Source organism: Oncorhynchus mykiss, chromosome 5 (assembly GCF_013265735.2).
Source record: "Oncorhynchus mykiss isolate Arlee chromosome 5, USDA_OmykA_1.1, whole genome shotgun sequence".
Classification (NCBI taxonomy): domain Eukaryota; kingdom Metazoa; phylum Chordata; class Actinopteri; order Salmoniformes; family Salmonidae; genus Oncorhynchus; species Oncorhynchus mykiss.
The window spans coordinates 76,663,354-76,684,284 of NC_048569.1; the positions used below are offsets into that span (position 1 = coordinate 76,663,354).

The 20,931-nt window shown below is 41.7% G+C and overlaps 1 protein-coding gene across 3 annotated transcripts; it reads left to right on the forward strand.

The window, feature by feature from the left end:
• Positions 1–510: 510 nt before the first annotated feature.
• On the forward strand, positions 511–20,682 carry LOC110524592 (volume-regulated anion channel subunit LRRC8C). Of its 3 annotated transcripts, none has more exons than XM_021604400.2 (7): positions 511–765; positions 6,034–6,179; positions 13,724–14,119; positions 16,429–17,036; positions 17,275–17,596; positions 17,677–18,039; positions 18,370–20,682. In XM_021604400.2, the coding sequence occupies exons 2-7, from the start codon at positions 6,042–6,044 to the stop codon at positions 18,934–18,936; spliced, it is 2,394 nt and encodes a 797-aa protein (XP_021460075.2). In that variant the 5' UTR covers positions 511–765; positions 6,034–6,041; the 3' UTR covers positions 18,937–20,682. The 3 variants fall into 3 exon arrangements, with proteins under 3 accessions (XP_021460075.2, XP_021460076.2, XP_021460079.2); XM_021604401.2 differs by having other exon boundaries at positions 13,724–14,110; XM_021604404.2 differs by lacking the exon at positions 6,034–6,179 and having other exon boundaries at positions 512–765.
• Positions 20,683–20,931: the final 249 nt, after the last annotated feature.

Below are 20,931 nucleotides of genomic sequence, written 5' to 3' on the forward strand. Positions count from 1 at the left end.
ACATACAGATTTATGCTAGGAAAGGAGGAAAGGAAGCTAGGGAAGGAAATGGATCAAGGAAGGGAAGCTACTTTTTAGTTTTACTTGTAGTTTGTTTTACACCAGTAATAGTACTGCTACTTGAGTAAAATGTCATTAAAGTAACAGTACTTCTTCTTGAGTAGTATATATCAGTACTCTTTCCATCCTTGATGAAGATGCAAAAAACTGCATGAAATAAATAATATATATACTGAGCTATATTGTATGCTCCAAAAAATAGGGAAATTATATTATTTTGTGCTAATACAATTGCTCAGAGAAATAGATTTTGTTTACCAAGTGATGTTTATTTCTCAAAAAGATAGGGGTCAAAATGATTGGCACCGCTGTTCTCAATTCCTTTTAATGCCTCACCTTGCGAGGATAATGGCACTGAGCCAAATGCTTTATGAGATTGGAGAACATATTGGGCGGGATCTTAGACCGTCCCTCAAAACAGAGCTTTTCCTTGATATCCTTCGTCTGCATTTATGGACTACCCTCTTCAATTCAAACTAGCCCTAAACGTTTACCGGCTAGTCCCCGCCCTGACCGCGTCAGTCAGTCAGTAGGCTATAGTCTTTGTGCATCACAAACAGGAACATTGAACTAGCTTGCAGTCAGAAATAACGGAAAGCTGAGGACCACACCAGATCCACAAGGACATGATTGCCGCTGCTGCCCTAAAAAACACCCATCGACAAACCGCTATAGAATCTAGGCTGTCAGGCGGATATCACTAGGGTAAGGCACATTTTGTTATTGTATTCTTACATGATTGATGATAAATGTACATGTTGTTTTCATAGCGCATATTTCGTTACATTGTATTCGGGTTTTGCTGTAAATTAGCCTACACATTGTTGCCATGTTTGCATAGCAATATAAATATACATTTTAACTTTGTCCTGTCTATAGCCCATGTAACCCGAGCCTCCTGCACTAGCTGACACTGCCTCTGAATAATGCTAACATTGAGTTAGGCATATGCCATGTACTGTAACTCAACTAGATTTAAACCCACACATAGGCTTTATTATTTTGTTTAAAGGCTAGAAATATGAAACGTGGTGGGAATTTCTCAAGTTTGGATAATGATATCACCTATTCCCCCATCCCCTCCCCCCTCTTCCCAAAAAGGAAAGAAGATGAAAAATAGTTCTTAAATATTATTCTCCATATGAATAACTGGTTAGCAGTATGAGTGCCTATTTATGGAAGACAGAGAATTCACACCATAGATTAGCCATATACTGTATACCCTAATACTAAACCCTTGAGCTTGTCAGTACCCTGTGGAGAGGGAATGGTTTATGTTTTGTTTTTTGTTTTTTGGGGATGGTGTCATATTTATCTTAATCTTATCTAGAGATGCAATGTTGTTACCTTCTATTATGTGGTTTGACGGTGAACTAAGAGAAGTCGGCTAAGGTTAACCGATAGGCTCCGCATGCAGTATGCAGTATGTAGTTGAATAATACTGGTAGTATAAGACATTTGGGATTTTCATTGTACAAGTTATTAAAAGATGTCCCAAGTCACTTACATAAGTCTGACGTTATTGTTATCATTTAAGACCTATTGTTACAATCACCCCTATTCTCTCAAAGTGACCCTGGGGTCTAATATTTTCTACATAGTTTTTCCATGGTCCTCCTAACTAATAAACCCATCTTGGACAGGATGTGTTATCCTTGGGACTGACTGGGGACTGGGTGTGATCTATCCAAGCATTCATGTCTGTCCCAAATGGAACACTATTCCCTATATATTGTATCCCGAGAGCACTCTGGTTAAAAGTAGTGCACTATATAGGGTATAGGGTGCCATTTGGGACACAATCATAGTCTGTTTTGGGCAGGCCCAATAAGTCAGTGTTGGAGATTTGCAGAGTTTCCTGTCAGGAAGAGCCAGGCAAAGGATAAAACCCAGGCGGCCCAGACATCCAGGCCAGCTCACTGAGTTGACAAAGCAAATAACTTATCTTGGCTAGGGAGGAATCATTTGTAAAAAATGATCAAAGGCTATGTACAGTTTTTCCCACTATAGTTGATTGGAGTTAAACCGATACAGAGTGTTTACTAATGCCTTATACCCATTGGAACTTCATATACATTTGTATTATACAATATACACTGAGGATACAAAACATTAAGAACACCTGTCCTTTCCATGACATTGACAGACCAGGTGAAAGCAATGATCCCTTATTGATGTCACTTGTTAAATCCACTTCAGTCAGTGTAGATCAGGTATTCCCAAACTGGGGTACAATGACGTCGGGGGAAACGCCAAATAAAAATGTGATTCACATTTTTTAAACACATTTTCAAACAGTGCATTTATATTTTCCACCGGGGCTATACATTTGGGCGAGTGTTCAGCTAAATAACAGCACAATGAAAAATTGTAATGAATACTCAGGGAGAAAAAGGTGTAGATTCACACGCAGAGTGCGGCAGATGTTAATTTCACCTTCGCAGAAGGCAGGAATCGTGGTCACAGGCAGGCAATGGTCATACACAGGTAGGTAAACAGGCAGGTGAGTCAAAGCTAGGACTGAAGGCTACAACTGCTTCTCACAAACGACCTAGGAAAAGGCTTAGTAGAGTCAAAACGAACAATACCTCACAAAGGCACAAACAGAATGAACTGAACTAAATAAGGAGCTAATGAGACCAGGTGAGTAACTAACACAGGTGAAATCAATGAATAAAAATGAAAGACAGGGCTACGTTCAAGAACAAACAGAACACAAGGTTGACTAAGAAAATAAATACAAAACCTTACGCAAATACAGGTAGCCTAGTCAAATAATTAACATCCAATCACATTAACCGTTACTCTGTCGCAGGAAATGTTCACTCTTGCGCAGACATTTAGAAACGAAACATGACAATTTGAAAAACAAGCCACAGGAGTTTTTTGAGCGAGAATAAAGACGACTTCCGAGTAAGACATGTATGAAAGCAACTGATACCATTAATAAGAAGATGCTAGAAGCGTCTTATATGGTGAGCTACCGAGTGGCTAAGACAGGCAAGCCCCATACTATTGTGGAGCACTTACACTACTGTTCAAGAGTTTGAAGTCACTTTTGATCAGAAATACAGTGTAGAGGTTGTTAATGTTGTAAATGACTATTGTAGCTGGAAATGACAGATTTTAATGGAATATCTACACAGGTGTGCAGAGGCCCATTATCAGCAACCATCACTCCTGTGTTCCAATGGCACGTTGTGTTAGCTAATCCAAGTTTATCATTTTAAAAGGCCAATTGATCATTAGAAAACCCTTTTGCAATTATGTTAGCACACCTGAAAACTGTTGCTCTGATTAAAGAAGCAATAAAACTGTCCTTCTTTAGACTAGTTGAGTATCAGCAGAGATAATTTTTTAAATGTATTTTATTTCACCTTTATTTAACCAGGTAGGCAAGTTGAGAGCAAGTTCTCATTTACAATTGCAACCTGGCCAAGATAAAGCAAAGCAGTTCGACACATACAACGACACAGAGTTACACATGGAGTAAAACAAGCATACAGTCAATAATACAGTATAAACAAGTCTATATATGATGTGAGCAAATGAGGTGAGATAAGGGAGGTAAAGGCAAAAAAAGGCCATGATGGCAAAGTAAATACAATATAGCAAGTAAAACACTGGAATGGTAGATTTGCAATGGAAGAATGTGCAAAGTAGAAATAAAAATAATGGGGTGCAAAGGAGCAAAATAAATTAATAAATTAAATACAGTAGGGAAAGAGGTAGTTGTTTGGGCTAAATTATAGGTGGGCTATGTACAGGTGCAGTAATCTGTGAGCTGCTCTGACAGTTGGTGCTTAAAGCTAGTGAGGGAGATAAGTGTTTCCAGTTTCAGAGATTTTTGTAGTTCGTTCCAGTCATTGGCAGCAGAGAACTGGAAGGAGAGGCGGCCAAAGAAATAATTGGTTTTGGGGGTGACTAGAGAGATATACCTGCTGGAGCGTGTGCTACAAAGTCTTGTAGATGACATAGAGCGAGTGGGTTTGGCGACGAGTATGAAGCGAGGGCCAGCCAACGAGAGCGTACAGGTCGCAATGGTGGGTAGTATATGGGGCTTTGGTGACAAAACGGATTGAGGGATGGATTGTGTTTGTGTGGCATTCAGAGGACATGCAGTCATCTTGATACAACTGTGGGAAGCATTGGTGTCAACATGGGCCAGCATCCCTGTGGAATGCTTTCGACACCTTGTAGAGTCCATGCCCCAACAAATTGAGGCTGTTCTGATTGCAAAAGGGGGGCAACTCAATATTAGGAGGGTGTTCCTAATGTTTGGTATACTCAGTATACATTTCCATTAATACAAGTTAAGTGTCATGTTAAAAATAATTGTATTGAACCTGAACTTTCTTCCACCCTTAATGTCGAGGTACGTACATGCATTATTTCCATATCTCAGGAACTCCTCAAGGGAACAGTGTGTTCAGTTGTAGGACAATAAAAGGACAATAGAGATGACACTATAGGTCTAGTTTCCACAGTAAAATCAGTATATCTGTGACTTTGAGACAAAGTTTTAGGCTTTCCAACTGGTTAAAGATGGTTGTTTGTTTCTAGTACGGTGGTCTATCTAAACAGTGCAGCTGTGTTATTAAAAGTCTCACATATTTAGCTGTAGCTCTCTTGAGATATGTTTTGATAGACTATACACTTGTGTGGTTGTTTAATGCTGAAGACTGTATATACTGTACATGAATTTAGAACAAAATTAAAACCATCGACAAACAAACACAGTCAAGTATATCTAACTTCTAGAATATGATATATTTATTAATTATTTAGTTGTGTCCTTATACATACTTATACACATACATATATTTATACGTAAGTAGCCTATATACATACTTTATCATGTAAATGTGACATTTTACAGAGTAAACTATATAGGCCAACTAATGTAAATGCTTCCCACTGGGCACAGATGTCAGTTCAACGTCTAGTTTTGTTTTACATTTCATTCAGTTGTCAACTAACGTCAAGTCAAAATGAAATCAACATAAATGTTAACCATCTTATATGATTTAGGGTAAAAGTTGGGTGAAAAAAAGACAACAATTCCTGATAATCCATTACCTTCATGATTTTTTGTATATGTAATCAGTTTTGATTTAACCAGTTTGTGCCCAGTGGGTTACTATTCTGGTTGTATTGTTTTACATTTTCATTAATGTGCAAACAGAGTAGAATCATACTCATGCTTTAAGAAATAACTTTCCAAAATAAGAGATTATCATAGGAAAAACATTTGACATCCTTTTCTCTTAATGTTGAAGAATGTTCCTCTGACTCAGATGTTGTTGATGAGAGAGGTGCTTATAAGGCCTTGATGATGCTACTAGCATGGCTCTATATATTATGTTATGATTCAGTTATCCAACAGGCAGATTGTTTAGTGTATGTCAGCCATGAAGTTTTGATCTAGACCAACTGCCAAAATCATGCCTCGGTTTATTGTTGTACAGTCAAATCATTAACAGTATCACCAGTACGAATTGACACACATGTTCATGTACGCAGGTATAGGTGCAACATGGTTTCTTTTCATGTTTAACAGCATGACAGGAAGCAGAGTTTAATTCACCCAAACCCCACACACAAAGGAAACCTTATTAGTTCCAAGTATTGTCTTGTGAAGGCTAGCTACATTTCCCCCTACAATTCCCCCTGCGTGTTCAACTAGTCTGGAAGCTGGCCATGTTGAACATATACAGTAGGTCAGCATCCTCCAGGAAAGTGACAAGGCCATTTAAATGGAGCTTCCAGACTTTTTTTTCAACCAAAAGGCAGCCCTGCCACTTGGTTTGATAAAAATCTAATGGATGGGGATGGAGACATTTAACCACTTTTAAATTCATAAATGGAGCTTTGATTGTAAAGATTGGCACATATAAGGACTAAACATATTTTGAAGCTATACATTGTTTATAAATACATTGTTTGCAAACAATCCCTAAATCTCTGTCTCAGCGGGAGCCATGATTCCTGTGACGGAGTTCCGGCAGTTCTCAGAGCAGGAGCCAGCATTCCGGGTTCTGAAGCCCTGGTGGGATGTGTTCACAGACTACCTCTCTGTGGTCATGTTAATGATCGGAGTGTTCGGATGCACCCTACAGGTTAGTGCACAGACTACCTCTCTGTGGTCATGCTAATGATCGGAGTGTTCGGATGCACATGACAGGTTAGTGCACACACTACCTCTCTGTCATCATGCTCATGATCTGAGTGTTCAGATACATAGTACAAGGTCAGTATCTTCAAACCTCACAATGTCTGATTTCCCCGCCTCAGAGTGTCCAAAAGGCCTGACTATCTAATGAACAATGTGCATACACATTATAACTTTATATTGTAGCATAGTCCTATACCTAGTCGGGCAAAAGTGGTTGAATTGATGTCATAATGAGAAATATGTTGTAATTCACACAGTATGCCTTGTGTGCTATGTAGTTAGGATGTTATAGCAGATATTAGCCTTTAAAGTAACTTGCTGATTCACTGCTCTGTAGATCTACTGTGTCCTGTCCTGTAGTCACAAACAGCCCAGTGTTGGGTTCATGTAAGTTGCACAGTATAGTGGAAGTTTACCAACGGAAAGGGGAAAACATTCCTGCACTCCACACATACACACACTCACACAGACACTGCGCACCAAAAATGTCTCCCGCCTGCCTCACCACGTCTTCATAAACACATGGGCTTCCTCCGAAATGGTACCCTATTCCCTATATACGTAGTGCACTTCTTTTGTCCAGAGCCATCTGGAACACAGCCATGATTCCAGCGACCAGTGGCCTGTCACTTCCCTTCCCCTCACGACTCTGACCAGCTGCAAAGAGAGGGTGGAACTGTGTTTTTCCCTTATGGAAAAAAAAAACATGAATTTTACATGATCACATGTGAGTGTTCCACAATCACATTTTGATCTGGTCACATGTGATTATATGTGAAGTTAATGTTATAACATGTGACAACATGTGAAGCAACATGTGATAACATGAAACTACACAGTGAAATCATGTTTTTCCACGTGAAATTGTAAGGATTAACCCGAGCCGCTATCCTTCTCCTCTTATAAACCCCTGTAGATTATAAGTCATTCTTTTTAGAAAAGCCCAAAACACCATTGACAGGAACTTGTTTACTGGGGTGAGAATATTCTGTGTTGTCCCTTGAAACAAGGGAAGGATCACTACAAAAATAATGACTATTTTGAAAAACTGTGTTCACAGTTTGTAAATAGTGGGTGATTTCCAAACATGACCCATCTGATGACCCTCATTAGTTTACATTTTTAGTTTACATGGTGAACTGAACCACAGCCTAGTCAAAGCAGACAGCACTGTCCCTAATTAATACATTTCCTGGCATTATGGGATTGTTTGTCTCAGTTTACAGTAGTGGAGGTAAACACTGGCTCTGCCAAAGGGACATTTTTTAGCTTTACACACACAAGTGTAGCTACCGGATGTAGATGAACGGTAAGGGGGAAGGTGAGAGAGAGTGTGTGTGAGAGAGAAAGAAAGACAGAGAGAGAAAGAGAGCAGGACAGAGAGAGATAGAGACAGAGAGAGGGAGAGAAAGTAAAAGAAGAGAAAGATCAAGAGTGAGATCAGGAGAGTGAGAAAGAGAAGTGTGTGTGTGTGTGCGTGCGTGTGTGCGTGTGAGAGAGAGAGATGACCAGGGTGTGTAGAATTCTGCTGATCTCTGTTGTCATGACGTGGCTCTTTCTGGGTATAGATCGTGGCTTCCCCCTCTCACTCTCTTCTACACCCAGGTTCTGTTATCTCAGGTCGTAAATTCCTGGCGGAGACTATCTCCCCCTGGCCATGCTGAAAGAGAGACCACAGAGTGAACAAAGGATTTCATGTGGTTGAACTCCTAAATCCCCAAAATGTGAAAATGAAACTATATGTCCACTTGTGAGAATGTGGGAAGAGTCCGTGGACACTTAAAGGACAGTTATGTTGAGTGTGTTTCATTTGGTGACCTCACTAACGACAGGAAACACACATAACTATATCTCTGAATGTGTACATTTCTCAATTATGGTGTTTGCATCTAATTCTTGTATAAAATTAATGAGACATGAAACATGAAACATTAAACTATTTGTGAAATGATGTAATGTGATGTTAAACCTTTAATGTGAGAGAATTGTATTCCCTTTAAAGCTTAACTAAGTCATTGGCCCACTCCCATAAGCACAGACATGATCTGGCGTCATGGAACAGCCCTTTCCTATTGTTACGAATAAAACCCCCTCCTGAGGAAATCCTCTTCAGACTACGCATACCTCGGTGTAAGCTGAGGTGGCACAGGTTTGAGTACCAAGACTAAGCAAATCCACAGCGTGAGATTTGATTGCGAATAGTTATTAAATTACCATACCACGTGGAGCATTGGCTACATGGCTGGAAATGGTTAAACCCTGAGACTAGCGATCCCTACAGAATAAGAGCAAATCTTAGATAATGATTACTAGTCTGCAGCTAGACATGATGTAAACCTGGGACGAGAATACAGACAACCGCCAAAACATCTATTCTCTGACAACATTTCTGAATGGTACTCTGAAGTATCCATTCTAACCAGGAATGACTTTGATCTTCGGGGAAACAGAAAGCGAGAGAGAGACTCGGATTAACTCTCCAGCAGATGGACCGGATTCCAACAGAGAAGATCACAACGACACATGGGCGTAATATATATTGATTGCAATTATTCCCGAATGAGTGAGCGTTGTGTGCAAAGGATTAGCATTTCAATTAATATAATTACAGTGGGGCAAAAAAGTATTTAGTCAGCCACCAATTGTGCAAGTTCTCCCACTTAAAAAGATGAGAGAGGCCTGTAATGTTCATCATAGGTACACTTCAACTATGACAGACAAAATGAGAAAAAAAAATAAAGAAAATCACATTGTAGGATTTTTAATGAATTTATTTGCAAATTATGGTGGAAATAAGTATTTGGTCACCTACAAACAAGCAAGATTTCTGGCTCTCACAGACCTGTAACTTCTTCTTTAAGAGGCTCCTCTGTCCTTCACTCGTTACCTGTATTAATGGTACCTTTTTGAACTTGTTATCAGTATAAAAGACACCTGTCCACAACCTCAAACAGTCACACTCCAAACTCCTCTATGGCCAAGAACAAAGAGCTGTCAAAGGACACCAGAAACAAAATTGTAGACCTGCACCAGGCTGGGAAGACTGCATCTGCAATAGGTAAGCAGCTTGGTTTGAAGAAATCAACTGTGGGAGCAATTATTAGGAAATGGAAGACATACAAGACCACTGAAAATCTCCCTCGATCTGGGGCTCCACGCAAGATCTCACCCCGTGGGGTCAAAATGATCACAAAAACGGTGAGCAAAAATCCCAGAACCACACGGGGGGACCTACTGAACGACCTGCAGAGAGCTGGGACCAAAGTAACAAAGCCTACCATCCTACCAGTAACACACTACGCCACCAGGGACTCAAATCCTGCAGTGCCAGACATGTCCCCCAGTACATGTCCAGGACTGTCTGAAGTTTGCAAGAGAGCATTTGGATGATCCAGAAAAGATTGGGAGAATATCATATGGATAGAACTTTTTGGTAAAAACTCAACTCGTCGTGTTTGGAGGACAAAGAATGCTGAGCTGCATCCAAAGAACACCATACGTACTGTGAAGCATGGGGGTGGAAACATCATGCTTTGGGGCTGTTTTTCTGCAAAGGGACCAGGACGACTGATCCTTGTAAAGGAAAGAATGAATGGGGCCATGTATTGTGAGATTTTGAGTGAAAACCTCCTTCCATCAGCAAGGGCATTGAAGATGAAACGTGGCTGGGTCTTTCAGCATGACAATGATCCCAAACACACCGCCCGGGCAACGAAGGAGTGGCTTCGTAAGAAGCATTTCAAGGTCCTGGAGTGGCCTAGCCAGTCTCCAGATCTCATCCCCATAGAACATTTTTGGAGCGAGTTGAAAGTCTGTGTTGCCCAGCAACAGCCCTAAAACATCACTGCTCTAGAGGAGATCTGCATGGAGGAATGGGCCAAAATACCAGCAACAGTGTGTGAAAACCTTTCAACAGTGTGTGAAAACGTTTGACCTCTGTCATTGCCAACAAAGGGTATATAACAAAGTATTGAGATAAACTTTTGTTATTGACCAAATACTTATTTTCCACCATAATTTGCAAATAAATAAATTAAAAATCCTACAATGTGATTTTCTGGATTTTTTTTTCTCATTTTGTCTGTCATAGTTGTCTGTCATAGTTGAAGTGTACCTATGATGAAAATTACAGGCCTCTCTCATCTTTTTAAGTGGGAGAACTTGCACAATTGGTGGCTGACTAAATACTTTTTTGCCCCACTGTATATACTGTGTATAGTGATCCCTTTTGTCAGTCCACACCCACTTCCCTTTGTCCACCAAGCCGTCATATCGGCTTAGCCCACTTGGGAATCTTCCCTCTCCTTGTTAGTAAGCAATATCTACTGTTTGTTTGTTTATGCATTTCTGTGATTATTTAGTTAGTAAATAAATGATTAAGCCAATTGGTGTTGTCACACCCTGACCATAGTAAGTTGTTTATTCTCTGTGTTGGTTTTGGCGTGATAGTGACTTGGGTGGGTCATCTAGGTGAAATGTATTTCTATGGTGGCCTGATATGGTTCCCAATCAGAGGCAGCTGTTTATCATTGTCTCTGATTGGGGATCTTATTTAGGTAGCCTTATTGTCCTTATTGTGTTTGTGGGATCTTGTCTACATTTAGTTGCCTGAGTGCACACCAGTAGCTTCATGTTTCGTTTGTGCTTTATTGTTTTGTTTTGGTGAGTTTCAGTTTATTAAAATATGTGGAACTCTACTCACGCTGTGCCTTGGTCTACTCATTACAACGAGCATGAGAGAAGAACCCACATAAAACGGACCAAGCAGCATGGCCAGGAGGAATGGTCATGGGAGGAAATCCTGGATGGAGAAGGACCCTGGACGCAGGCCGGAGAGTATCGGCATTCAAGGGAGCAGTTGGAGGCAGCGAGAGCGGAACGGCGACGATACGAGGAGTTAGAACAACAACGGAAGCACGAGAGGCAGCCCCAAAACTTTTTTTGCGGGGTGACACACGGGGAGATTGGCGGAGTCAGGGTTTAGACCTGAACCAACTCCTCGTGCTTACCGTGGGGAGCGTATGACCGGTCAGGCACCGTGTTATGTGGTGATGCGCACAGTGTCGCCAGTGCGCCTTCACAGCCCAGTGTGTCCTGTGCCAGCTTCCCGCACTTGCCGGGCTGGAGTGAGCATCCAGTCAGGAAGGGTTGTGCCAGCTCTGCACTCTAGACCTCCAGTGCGCCTCCACAGTCCAGTGCGTCCTGTGCCTCCTCCCCGCACTCGCCCTGAGGTGCGTGTCATCAGCCCGGTGCCACCTGTACCGGTCCCACGCATCAGGCCTCCAGTGCGCATCCACAGTCCAGTACGTCCTGTTCCTCTTCCTCGCACTCACCCTGAGGTGCGTCATCAGCCCGGTGCCACCTGTACCAGTCTCACGCATCAGGCCTCCAGTGCGCCTCCACAGTCCAGTACGTTCTGTGCCTCCTCCCCGCACTCGCCCTGAGTTGCGTGTCACCAGCCCGGTACCACCAGTGCCGGTACGACCAGTGCTGGCACCACGCATCAGGCCTCCAGTGTGCCTCCACAGTCCAGAGCTTCCGGCGACAGTTCCCAGTCCAGAACTTCCGGCGACAGTTCCCAGTCCAGAGCTTCCGGCAACAGTTCCCAGTCCAGAGCTTCCGGCGACAGTTCCCAGTCCAGAGCTTCCGGCGTAGTTTCCAGTCCGGAACCTCCACGACGGTCCACAGTCCGGAACCTCCAACGACAGTCCACGGTCCGCAACCTCCAGAGACGGTCTGCGGTCCGGAGCCTCCAGCGACGGTCGGCGGTCCAGAGCCTTCAGCAGGGTTCTCAGTTCAGAGCCTCCTGCGACGATCTACTGTCTGGTTCCTCCAGTGACAATCCACGGTCTGGAGCCTCCGACGACGATCCACGGTCCGGAGCTTCCGCCGACGATCCACGGTCCGGAGCTTCCGGTGATGTGCCCCGCACCGGAGCCACCCCCAATGCCCTGTGTCATCCATCATAGATGCCCACCCGGACCCTCCCCTATTGAGTCAGGTTTTGCGGTTGGAGTCCGCACCTTTGGGGGTGTACTGTCACACCCTGACCATAGTAAGCTGTTTATTCTCTGCGTTGGTTGGGGTGTGATAGTGACTTGGGTGGGTCATCTAGGTGAAATGTATTTCTATGGTGGCCTGATATGGTTCCCAATCAGATGCAGCTGTTTATCATTGTCTCTGATTGGGGATCATATTTAGGTAGCCTTATTGTCCTCATTGTGCTTGTGGGATCTTGTCTACATTTAGTTGCCTGAGTGCACACCAGTAGCTTCACGTTTCGTTTGTGCTTTATTGTTTTGGTGAGTTTCATTTTATTAAAATATGTGGAACTCTACTCACGCTGCGCCTTGGTCTACTCATTACGAGGGGGTGACAGGTGTATGGATAATTCATAGTTTAGGCTGGGTTCATGCAGATAACAAACAATTTACGATGTTTGGAATGAGAATGACGTGAGGTAAATAATAATTCATTTAATAGAAGACTAATTGATCAGATATTAAAATATCTGAAGTAATATTCGGAAAATTATAACTTTGTAATCTGAAGATTTTCCGTGGTGCCCCGACTTCCTAGTTAATTACATTTACATTATTAGTTGAATCACGTAATAATAATTACAGAGAATTGATTTGATAAAATAACAGTCACCACTTTTAATGATGCCAAAGACACAACACTGTACTCAGCAAGTCTGACTTTTAATTTCTCCTGTCCTGCATTAAAAGAGAGAGAGCTTCCCCCTTTTCCAGCTGATTAGGCATTTTCTTTAGACACATTTTCCAGACAGAGTCCACATGGTATTTAGGCTATATCACTGGTCTGGCTCATAAGAAAAGTAAATATTTACAAAGCTGAAGAAAAATAAACTATATACATCACCACGTTCATGATCAGTCTATAATTGCAGTAGAACAATTGGTAATGTTGTAAGTGTTATAAAAGTGCAATGGTAGGTCAAAGAATAACATATCATTTGGTGGTACAGTATTGCATTGCGTGCACTGCGGTGGCTAAAACACAAATTGGTCATTTCCTGTCTGAGTCACAGTCCTACCAATGTTGTCACAGAAGGAAATGAGAAATAACATCCGATATCCCCCTCTGTTGTTTGTATTATCATTGTATCTAAGTTACTATAATATACTGTTTTGTAATGAATTCATTGGAAATGGTACTCACTTTCCCACTGGGCACAGACGTCAGTTCAACATCTATTCCATGTTGATTCAATGTAATTGCCTAGTGGGTTAGCTCATTATTAAAAAATAAAAAAGAGCGAAAAAATAAATGTGCCTAATAAAATCTTAGGAAAATTACAATCAGTGAAGAATTTCAATATTGCAGAACTGTTTACTACTCAGTTATTGTGATATTGTGTATATATTGCCATCATTGGGTCTTGTTTGACAGTTCTATTGTCATCTTACATTAAGGTTGCTTGCTTTATTGTGAATGTCTTTTTTCACATTTCTTTTCATTCAGGTGGTGCAGGACAAAATCATCTGCCTTCCACAGAGAATATCAATGAACCAAACAATACCCTTACCAAATAAAACCGAGCTGGACTCACCTGTTGTGTCGCAGGATGTGCATGAGATGATGGGCCTGAAAACCAACCTGGACCTTCAACAGTACAGCTTCATAAACCAGATGTGCTACGAGAAAGCCCTGCACTGGTACGCTAAGTACTTCCCTTACCTAGTCCTCATACACACCCTCATCTTCATGGTGTGTAGCAATTTCTGGTTCAAGTTCCCAGGCTCCAGCTCTAAGATAGAGCATTTCATCTCCATCTTGGGAAAGTGCTTTGACTCCCCCTGGACTACCAGAGCTCTGTCCGAGGTGTCTGGAGAGAACCCAGAGGAGAAGGTATTGTTGGTATGTGTTTGTACAGTATGTACTATATGTTAGAATGTATATATGTTTCTATGTACACTGAGTGTACAAAACATTAAGAACACCTTCCTAATATTGAGTTGAACCCACCCCTCCACAGAGATGCTGATGCATGTTGACTCCAATGCTTCCCACAGTTATCTCAAGTTGACTGAATGTTCTTTGGGTGGTGGACCATTCTTGATACACACGAAAAACTGTTGAGGGTGAAAAACCAAGCAGTGTTGCAGTTCTTGACACAAACCGGTGCGCCGTTCAAAGGCACTTCACTATTTTTTCTTACCAATTCACCCTCTCAATGGCACATATACACAATCTCAATTATCTCAAGGCTCTAAAATCCTTCTTTAACTGGTCTCTTGCCCTTCATCTACACAGATTGAAGTGGATTTAACAAGTGACGTCAACAAGGGATCATAGCTTACACGTGGATTCAACTGGTCCAGTCTATGTCTTGGAAAGAGCATGTGCTTATAATGTTTTGTACACGCAGTGTATAAATGTACAGTTGAAGTCGGAAGTTTACATACACTTAGGTTGGAGTCATTAAAACTCGTTTTTCAACCAATCCACAAATTTCTTGTTAACAAACTATAGTTTTAGTCAGTTAGGACATATACTTTTTGCATGACACAAGTCATTTTTCCAACAATTGTTTACAGACAGATTCTTTCTCTTATAATTCACTGTATCACAATTCCAGTGGGTCAGAAGTTTACTTACACTAAGTTGACCATGCCTTTAAACAGCTTGGAAAATTCCAGAAAATTATGTCATGGGTTTAGAAGCTTCTGATAGGGTAATTGACATCATTTGAGTCAATTGGAGGTGTACCTGTGGATGTATTTCAAGGCCTACCTTCAAACTCAGTGTCTCTTTGCTTGACATCATGGGAAAATCAAAAGAAATCAGCCAAGACTTCAGAAAAACAATTGTAGACCTCCACAGGTCTGGTTCATCCTTGGGAGCAATTTCCAAACGCCTGAAAGTACCACATTCATCTGTACAAACAATAGTACACAAGTATTAACACCATGGTACCAAGCAGCCGTCATACCGCTCAGGAACAACAGCAAAGGACCTTGTGAAGATGCTGGAGGAAACAGGTACAAAAGTATCTATATCCACAGTAAAACGAGTCCTATATCGAAATAACCTGAAAGGCCGCTCAGCAAGGAAGAAGCCACTGCTCCAAAATCTCCATTAAAAAAAGCCAGACTACGGTTTGCAACTGCACATGGGGACAAAGATCGTACTTTTTGAAGAAATGTCCTCTGGTCTGATGAAGCAAAAGTAGAACTGTTTGGTCATAATTACCTTTGTTACATTTGGAGGAAAAAGGGAGAGGATTGCAAGCCGAAGAACACCATCCCAACCGTGAAGCACGGGGGTGGCAGCATCATGTTGTGGGAGTGCTTTGCTGCAGGAGAGACTGGTGCACTTCACAAAATAGATGGCATCATGAAGAGGAAGGAAAATTATGTGGATGTATTGAAGCAACATCACAAGACATCAGTCAGGAAGTTAAAGATTGGTCACAAATGGGTCTTCCAAATGGACAATGACCCCAAGCATACTTCCAAAGTTGTGGCATTATGGCTTAAGGTCAACAAAGTCAAGGTATTGGAGTGGCCATCACAAAGCCCTGACCTCAATCCCATATAATTTTTTTGTCCAGAACTGAAAAAGCATGTGCAAGCAAGGAGGCCTACAAACCTGACTCAGTTACACCAGCTCTGTCATGAGGAATGGGCCAAAATTCATACAACTTATTGTGGGAATTTTGTGGAAGGCTACCTGAAACATTTAACCCAAGTTAATCAATTTAAAGGCAATGCTACCAAATACTAATTGAGTGTATGTAAACCTCTAACCCACTGGGAATGTGATGAGAAATAAAAGCTGAAATAAATAATTCTCTCTACTATTATTCTGACATTTCACATTCTTAAAATAACGTGGTGATCCTAACTGACCTAAGACAGGGAATTTTTACTGCGATTAAATGTCAGGAATTGTGAAACTGAGTTTAAATGTATTTGGCTAAGGTGTATGTAAACTTCCGACTTCAACTGTATGTATTGTTGCAGTCAAATGGCTGATGAAACTATGGGGCAGTTTCCTGGACACAGATAAAGCCTAGGCCTGGACTGAAAACTCAATGGAGAATCTCCTTTCAAAATTCTGTTTAGGCTCAATCTGTATCCGGGAAACAGCCCTGTATTGGATATATTTGAAATATTTCAAATAAAATGAATTCATTAATACATTTATTTATTTATTCATTCAAGGACAACAAGAACAACAGTGCCAGCAAAGCGATCCTCAACGTGTCTGTAGAGGGGAACCTGGACAGCCTGGAGAAGACCCAGTCCCTCAAATCCATCCCAGAGAAGATCGTAGTGGACAAGCCCACAGCCAGCGCTCTGGATAAGAAGGAAGGAGAACAGGCCAAAGCTCTATTTGAGAAGGTGAAGAAGTTCCGCCTGCACGTCGAAGAGGGGGAAATCCTCTACGTTATGTATGTTCGCCAGACTGTTCTCAAAGTGTTCAAGTTCCTCCTCATCATTGCGTATAACAGTGCTTTAGTCTCTGAGGTGCAGATCACAGTGAAGTGCAGTGTGGACATACAGGACATGACAGGATATAAGCATTTCTCCTGTAATCACACCATGGCCCACCTGTTCTCTAAGTTGTCGTACTGTTACCTGTGCTTCGTGGCTGTGTACGGATTCACCTGCCTCTACACTTCCTATTGGCTCTTCTACCGCTCACTGAAGGAGTACTCCTTTGAATATGTGCGGCAAGAAACGGGAATTGATGACATCCCAGACGTGAAGAATGACTTTGCCTTTATGCTGCACATGATCGACCAGTACGACCCACTGTACTCCAAAAGGTGTAAAATATATATTTTTTGAAAATGGTAAATTGTTTCAAGTAATTCAGCTCTTCGTTGCTGTTGATAAGTATGTAATGCCTCCAATTGTAAAACAAACCATTCGGGTGCAGTTGTATGGCTACCCCCTGCTCCAACCGTTCGGGGTTGGAATAAAGCAGAAGACAAAAGAAGAAGTTTCCATGGCATATCTGTCTACATTGGACAATAACGTATTCTTCTTTTTTCTTTCTCTCAGGTTTGCAGTGTTCCTGTCTGAGGTCAGTGAGAACAAACTGAAACAGCTGAACCTGAACCACGAGTGGACACCAGAGAAGCTGCGTCAGAGACTGCTGACCAACCATAACAACAGACTGGAGCTGCAGCTCTTCATGCTGTCTGGGCTCCCGGACACCATCTTCGAGGTGACAGAGCTCCAATCCCTGAAGCTAGAGATCATCAACAACGTAACCATCCCAGCCTCCATCGCCCAGCTGGAAAACCTCCAGGAGCTGTCTCTGTATCAGTGTTGCTTAAAGAGCCACACCACAGCCACTTCCTTCCTCAAGGATAACCTTAAGGTATGCTATTCTGGTAGTCTTTGGTGTGGCATGTTTTTATTTATTTTTTATAATAAAGTATCATTCTATCTTTATGTAAGGTGCTCAGGGTAAAGTTTGATGACAGCAGGGAACTGCCTCATTGGCTGTACCACCTGCGGAATCTAGAGGAGCTCTATCTCATTGGCTCACTGAGTCCTGACGCTTCTAAGAATGTGGTTCTGGAGTCTCTAAGGGAGCTGAAGAATCTGAAGACCCTCTCGCTCAAAAGTAACTTTACAAAGATTCCCCAGTCCATCGTAGACGTGTCCAGCCACCTGCAGAGGCTGTACGTTTACAACGATGGCACCAAGCTGGTGATGCTCAACAACCTGAAGAAGATGGTGAACCTGACTGAACTGGAGCTGGTGCACTGTGACCTGGAACGCATCCCACATGCTGTCTTTAGCCTCACGAACCTACAGGTATGATATGCTGTACCTTGACCGCCTGCTATGATCGCCTACAGTGTCTCAAACTCTATCTAGAATGGTCAACCTACAGGCATGATATACAGTACTATGACTGTCTGGTACGATTCCCTACAGTGTCTCCACACTGAGTGGCCCACAATGTGGTTTTTAAATATGTAATGACTTTAAGCTCCTAGTTGAGCAAAGGGCCTTAAAGGTGCATCTCCAGCTAACTCTCTTCTGGGCTGTTTTCTTGACTTCAAATATGTCATATGTATTGCCAATTCCTGTAATATTGTGGAGTGACACTTAAAATACATTTGTATAACTCTAACTCTACAGGAGTTGGACTTGAAGGAAAACAACCTGCGCTCCATTGAGGAGATAGTCAGCTGCCAGCACCTCCACAAGCTGACGTGCCTGAAACTCTGGCACAACAGTATCTGCTACATCCCTGAGCACATCAAGAAGCTTGGCAGCCTGGAGCGCCTCTACTTCAGCCACAACAAGATAGAGATCTTGCCCTCGCACCTGTTCTTATGCAACAAGCTTCGTTACCTGGATCTGTCCAACAACGACATCCGGTTCATTCCGCCGGAGATTGGCGTCCTACAGAGTCTTCAGTACTTCTCTGTTACGTGCAACAAGATTGATAACCTCCCAGACGAGCTCTTCTTTTGCAAGAAGCTCAAAACCCTTAAGCTGGGCAAGAATACGCTGTCATTGCTCTCACCAAAGATCTCATACCTGGTTCTATTGACACACCTGGAACTGAAGGGCAACCATTTTGAGCTCCTACCTCCAGAGCTGCGGTTCTGCCGGGCGTTGAAGCGTGGCGGTCTAGTGGTGGAGGACGTCCTGTTTGAAACCTTGCCTTCGGATATCAGAGACAAAATGAAGGCTGAGTGAAATGCTTTACAGTATCTGTGCAAAAGGCCCTGCCATACACTAGCTTCCTGTCCAGGGGGTGTACTTGTGCATCATGCTGCCTCACACTACATAAACAGGAGATTGGCTCCTGTCCTATGGGCCTATCTGGCTCGGACAAAGCAAGTTACTTATATGTGCAAAAATAAAATGCCAATCTTGTCTTAATCTGACAATCATAGTCTACCAAAATGGTAGATTTTACTGTATACTTAGTTTATCATGATCAAACTCTAAGCAGTATATTGTTCTGGGGTGGAAATTGTGATATTCATGCACAGCAAATTCTCCAGTGTTAAATCAACACTTACAGTGACAATTTTTTCTATACAAATCCACATGATTAACACTTTTAGTGTTATGCAATAACACTTCATATAGTATTTTTAACACTAGGAAGTGTATATAGTTTACACGAATGGTGTTATGCAATAACACCTTATACAGTATTTTTTTTAACCATTACGCAAAGAGGTCTGTATCTGTTGACAAGGTCGCTTGTGTTGGATTAAGGAGATTACAATAATAATAACGTCTTTAATGCTACTTGTTATTATGTAAGCATTTACAAAGACTTCAGGACTAGCAGAAGACATATTCTAACTTAAATAAGTATAACCATAGACCACTTAAACTGATACAACACTTCCATTCATGGGTGCCAAAAACAACTAATTTAAAGCCATGCCTCAACTAAGCCACACCTCCAATATAATTTCCCAGTGCCTTGCCTTTTCAAGTTAATTGTAGATTTACCACCCATGACAGTATTTGTTAGTGACAGAGACATGGTTGTTGAATTTATTAATGTCACTCCTGTGGACTTCCCACTAGGGCTGAATGTTATCATTAAAATATAATGCTTTAGGACAATACATTAAATATATAAGGCCTTACTTTGATGGCCAAGTTTTACCCTAACAGTGGTGCTAGGACAATCCTGGTTTACAGGCCACATCTGCAAGTCACATTATGCAGGCTTGCAAAGGGATGTAATTCCTATAGGAAACCAGGCAGATTTTTAATCATTCAGAATGACTGTAAGGGTTAGGAACATTGTGAGGAGACTACCTAAGTCAGGGATGGGAAACTCCAGTCTTCAGGATCCAGAAGGGTGTCACACTTTTCCTCCATCCCTAGCAAACACAGCTGATTAAACTAATTACGTTCTAAATTAGCTAGGGCAAAATGGTGACACCAATCAGGCCCCTCGGTGCCCGAGTTTTCCACCCCTTATCTAAACCATTTAAACTGGAACAGCCATTTAAGTAATAGTTGCATTTATTGCATCCATCTGATTGGATTGGTTGAGAAAAATGTATGTTATTTAAAAATTGTATTTGTGTACCATAATATTAATCAATCAGTGTACATGCACAGATTTTAAAAACAATCCTAAAAATGACTACCTCCAGTAGAGCATGCTGGGAAATGTGATAATGATGGGCATGGTTTTATTGGGAATGTTTTACTCTCCACAGAGTAAAACTGACACAATCACATTCTCACACTTAACATTGGATATAAACACTTACACTGCGGTTATTGTACACTACTGAGTGTTAATTTCAGATTTAATTTAACTCCTGAATCAACACTATAAATGTTACACTGAAAAATCAACACTAGGTAACACTGGCCAATTTGCCTTGTGGGTGTATGTTTTGAGCAATATGTCTAAGTGTTACTTCATGTCAGAACGGAATAAAGCTTTGTGATGTAATTAAATGGTTCTTAACAATATAATTAGTCACAGGAAAGGTATATTTTGTAATGGGGCGTTGTTCATCTGCACCTGCCCGCAATTGCTAATAACCCATCCGCAAACGCCTGTCTATATGTGATAAAGTGAAAATCTAAATTGCTAATATAAAAAAAGTGTGCTGTAGGATAGTGTGAGATGTCGGAACGATTTGGCAGGGGGTGCAGGATTCTTTTTTGCCTGATTTAGATTAGTTTCTGGTTATAATTTCCAAC

Coding starts and splice junctions, on each gene's coding strand:
- LOC110524592 (XM_021604400.2), top strand. CDS start 6,042: ATGATTCCTGTGACGGAGTTCCGGCAGTTCTCAGAGCAGGAGCCAGCA. Junction 6,180..13,723: donor TGTTCGGATGCACCCTACAG/GTTAGTGCACAG, acceptor CTTTTCATTCAG/GTGGTGCAGGACAAAATCAT. Junction 17,037..17,274: donor GACCCACTGTACTCCAAAAG/GTGTAAAATATA, acceptor TCTTTCTCTCAG/GTTTGCAGTGTTCCTGTCTG.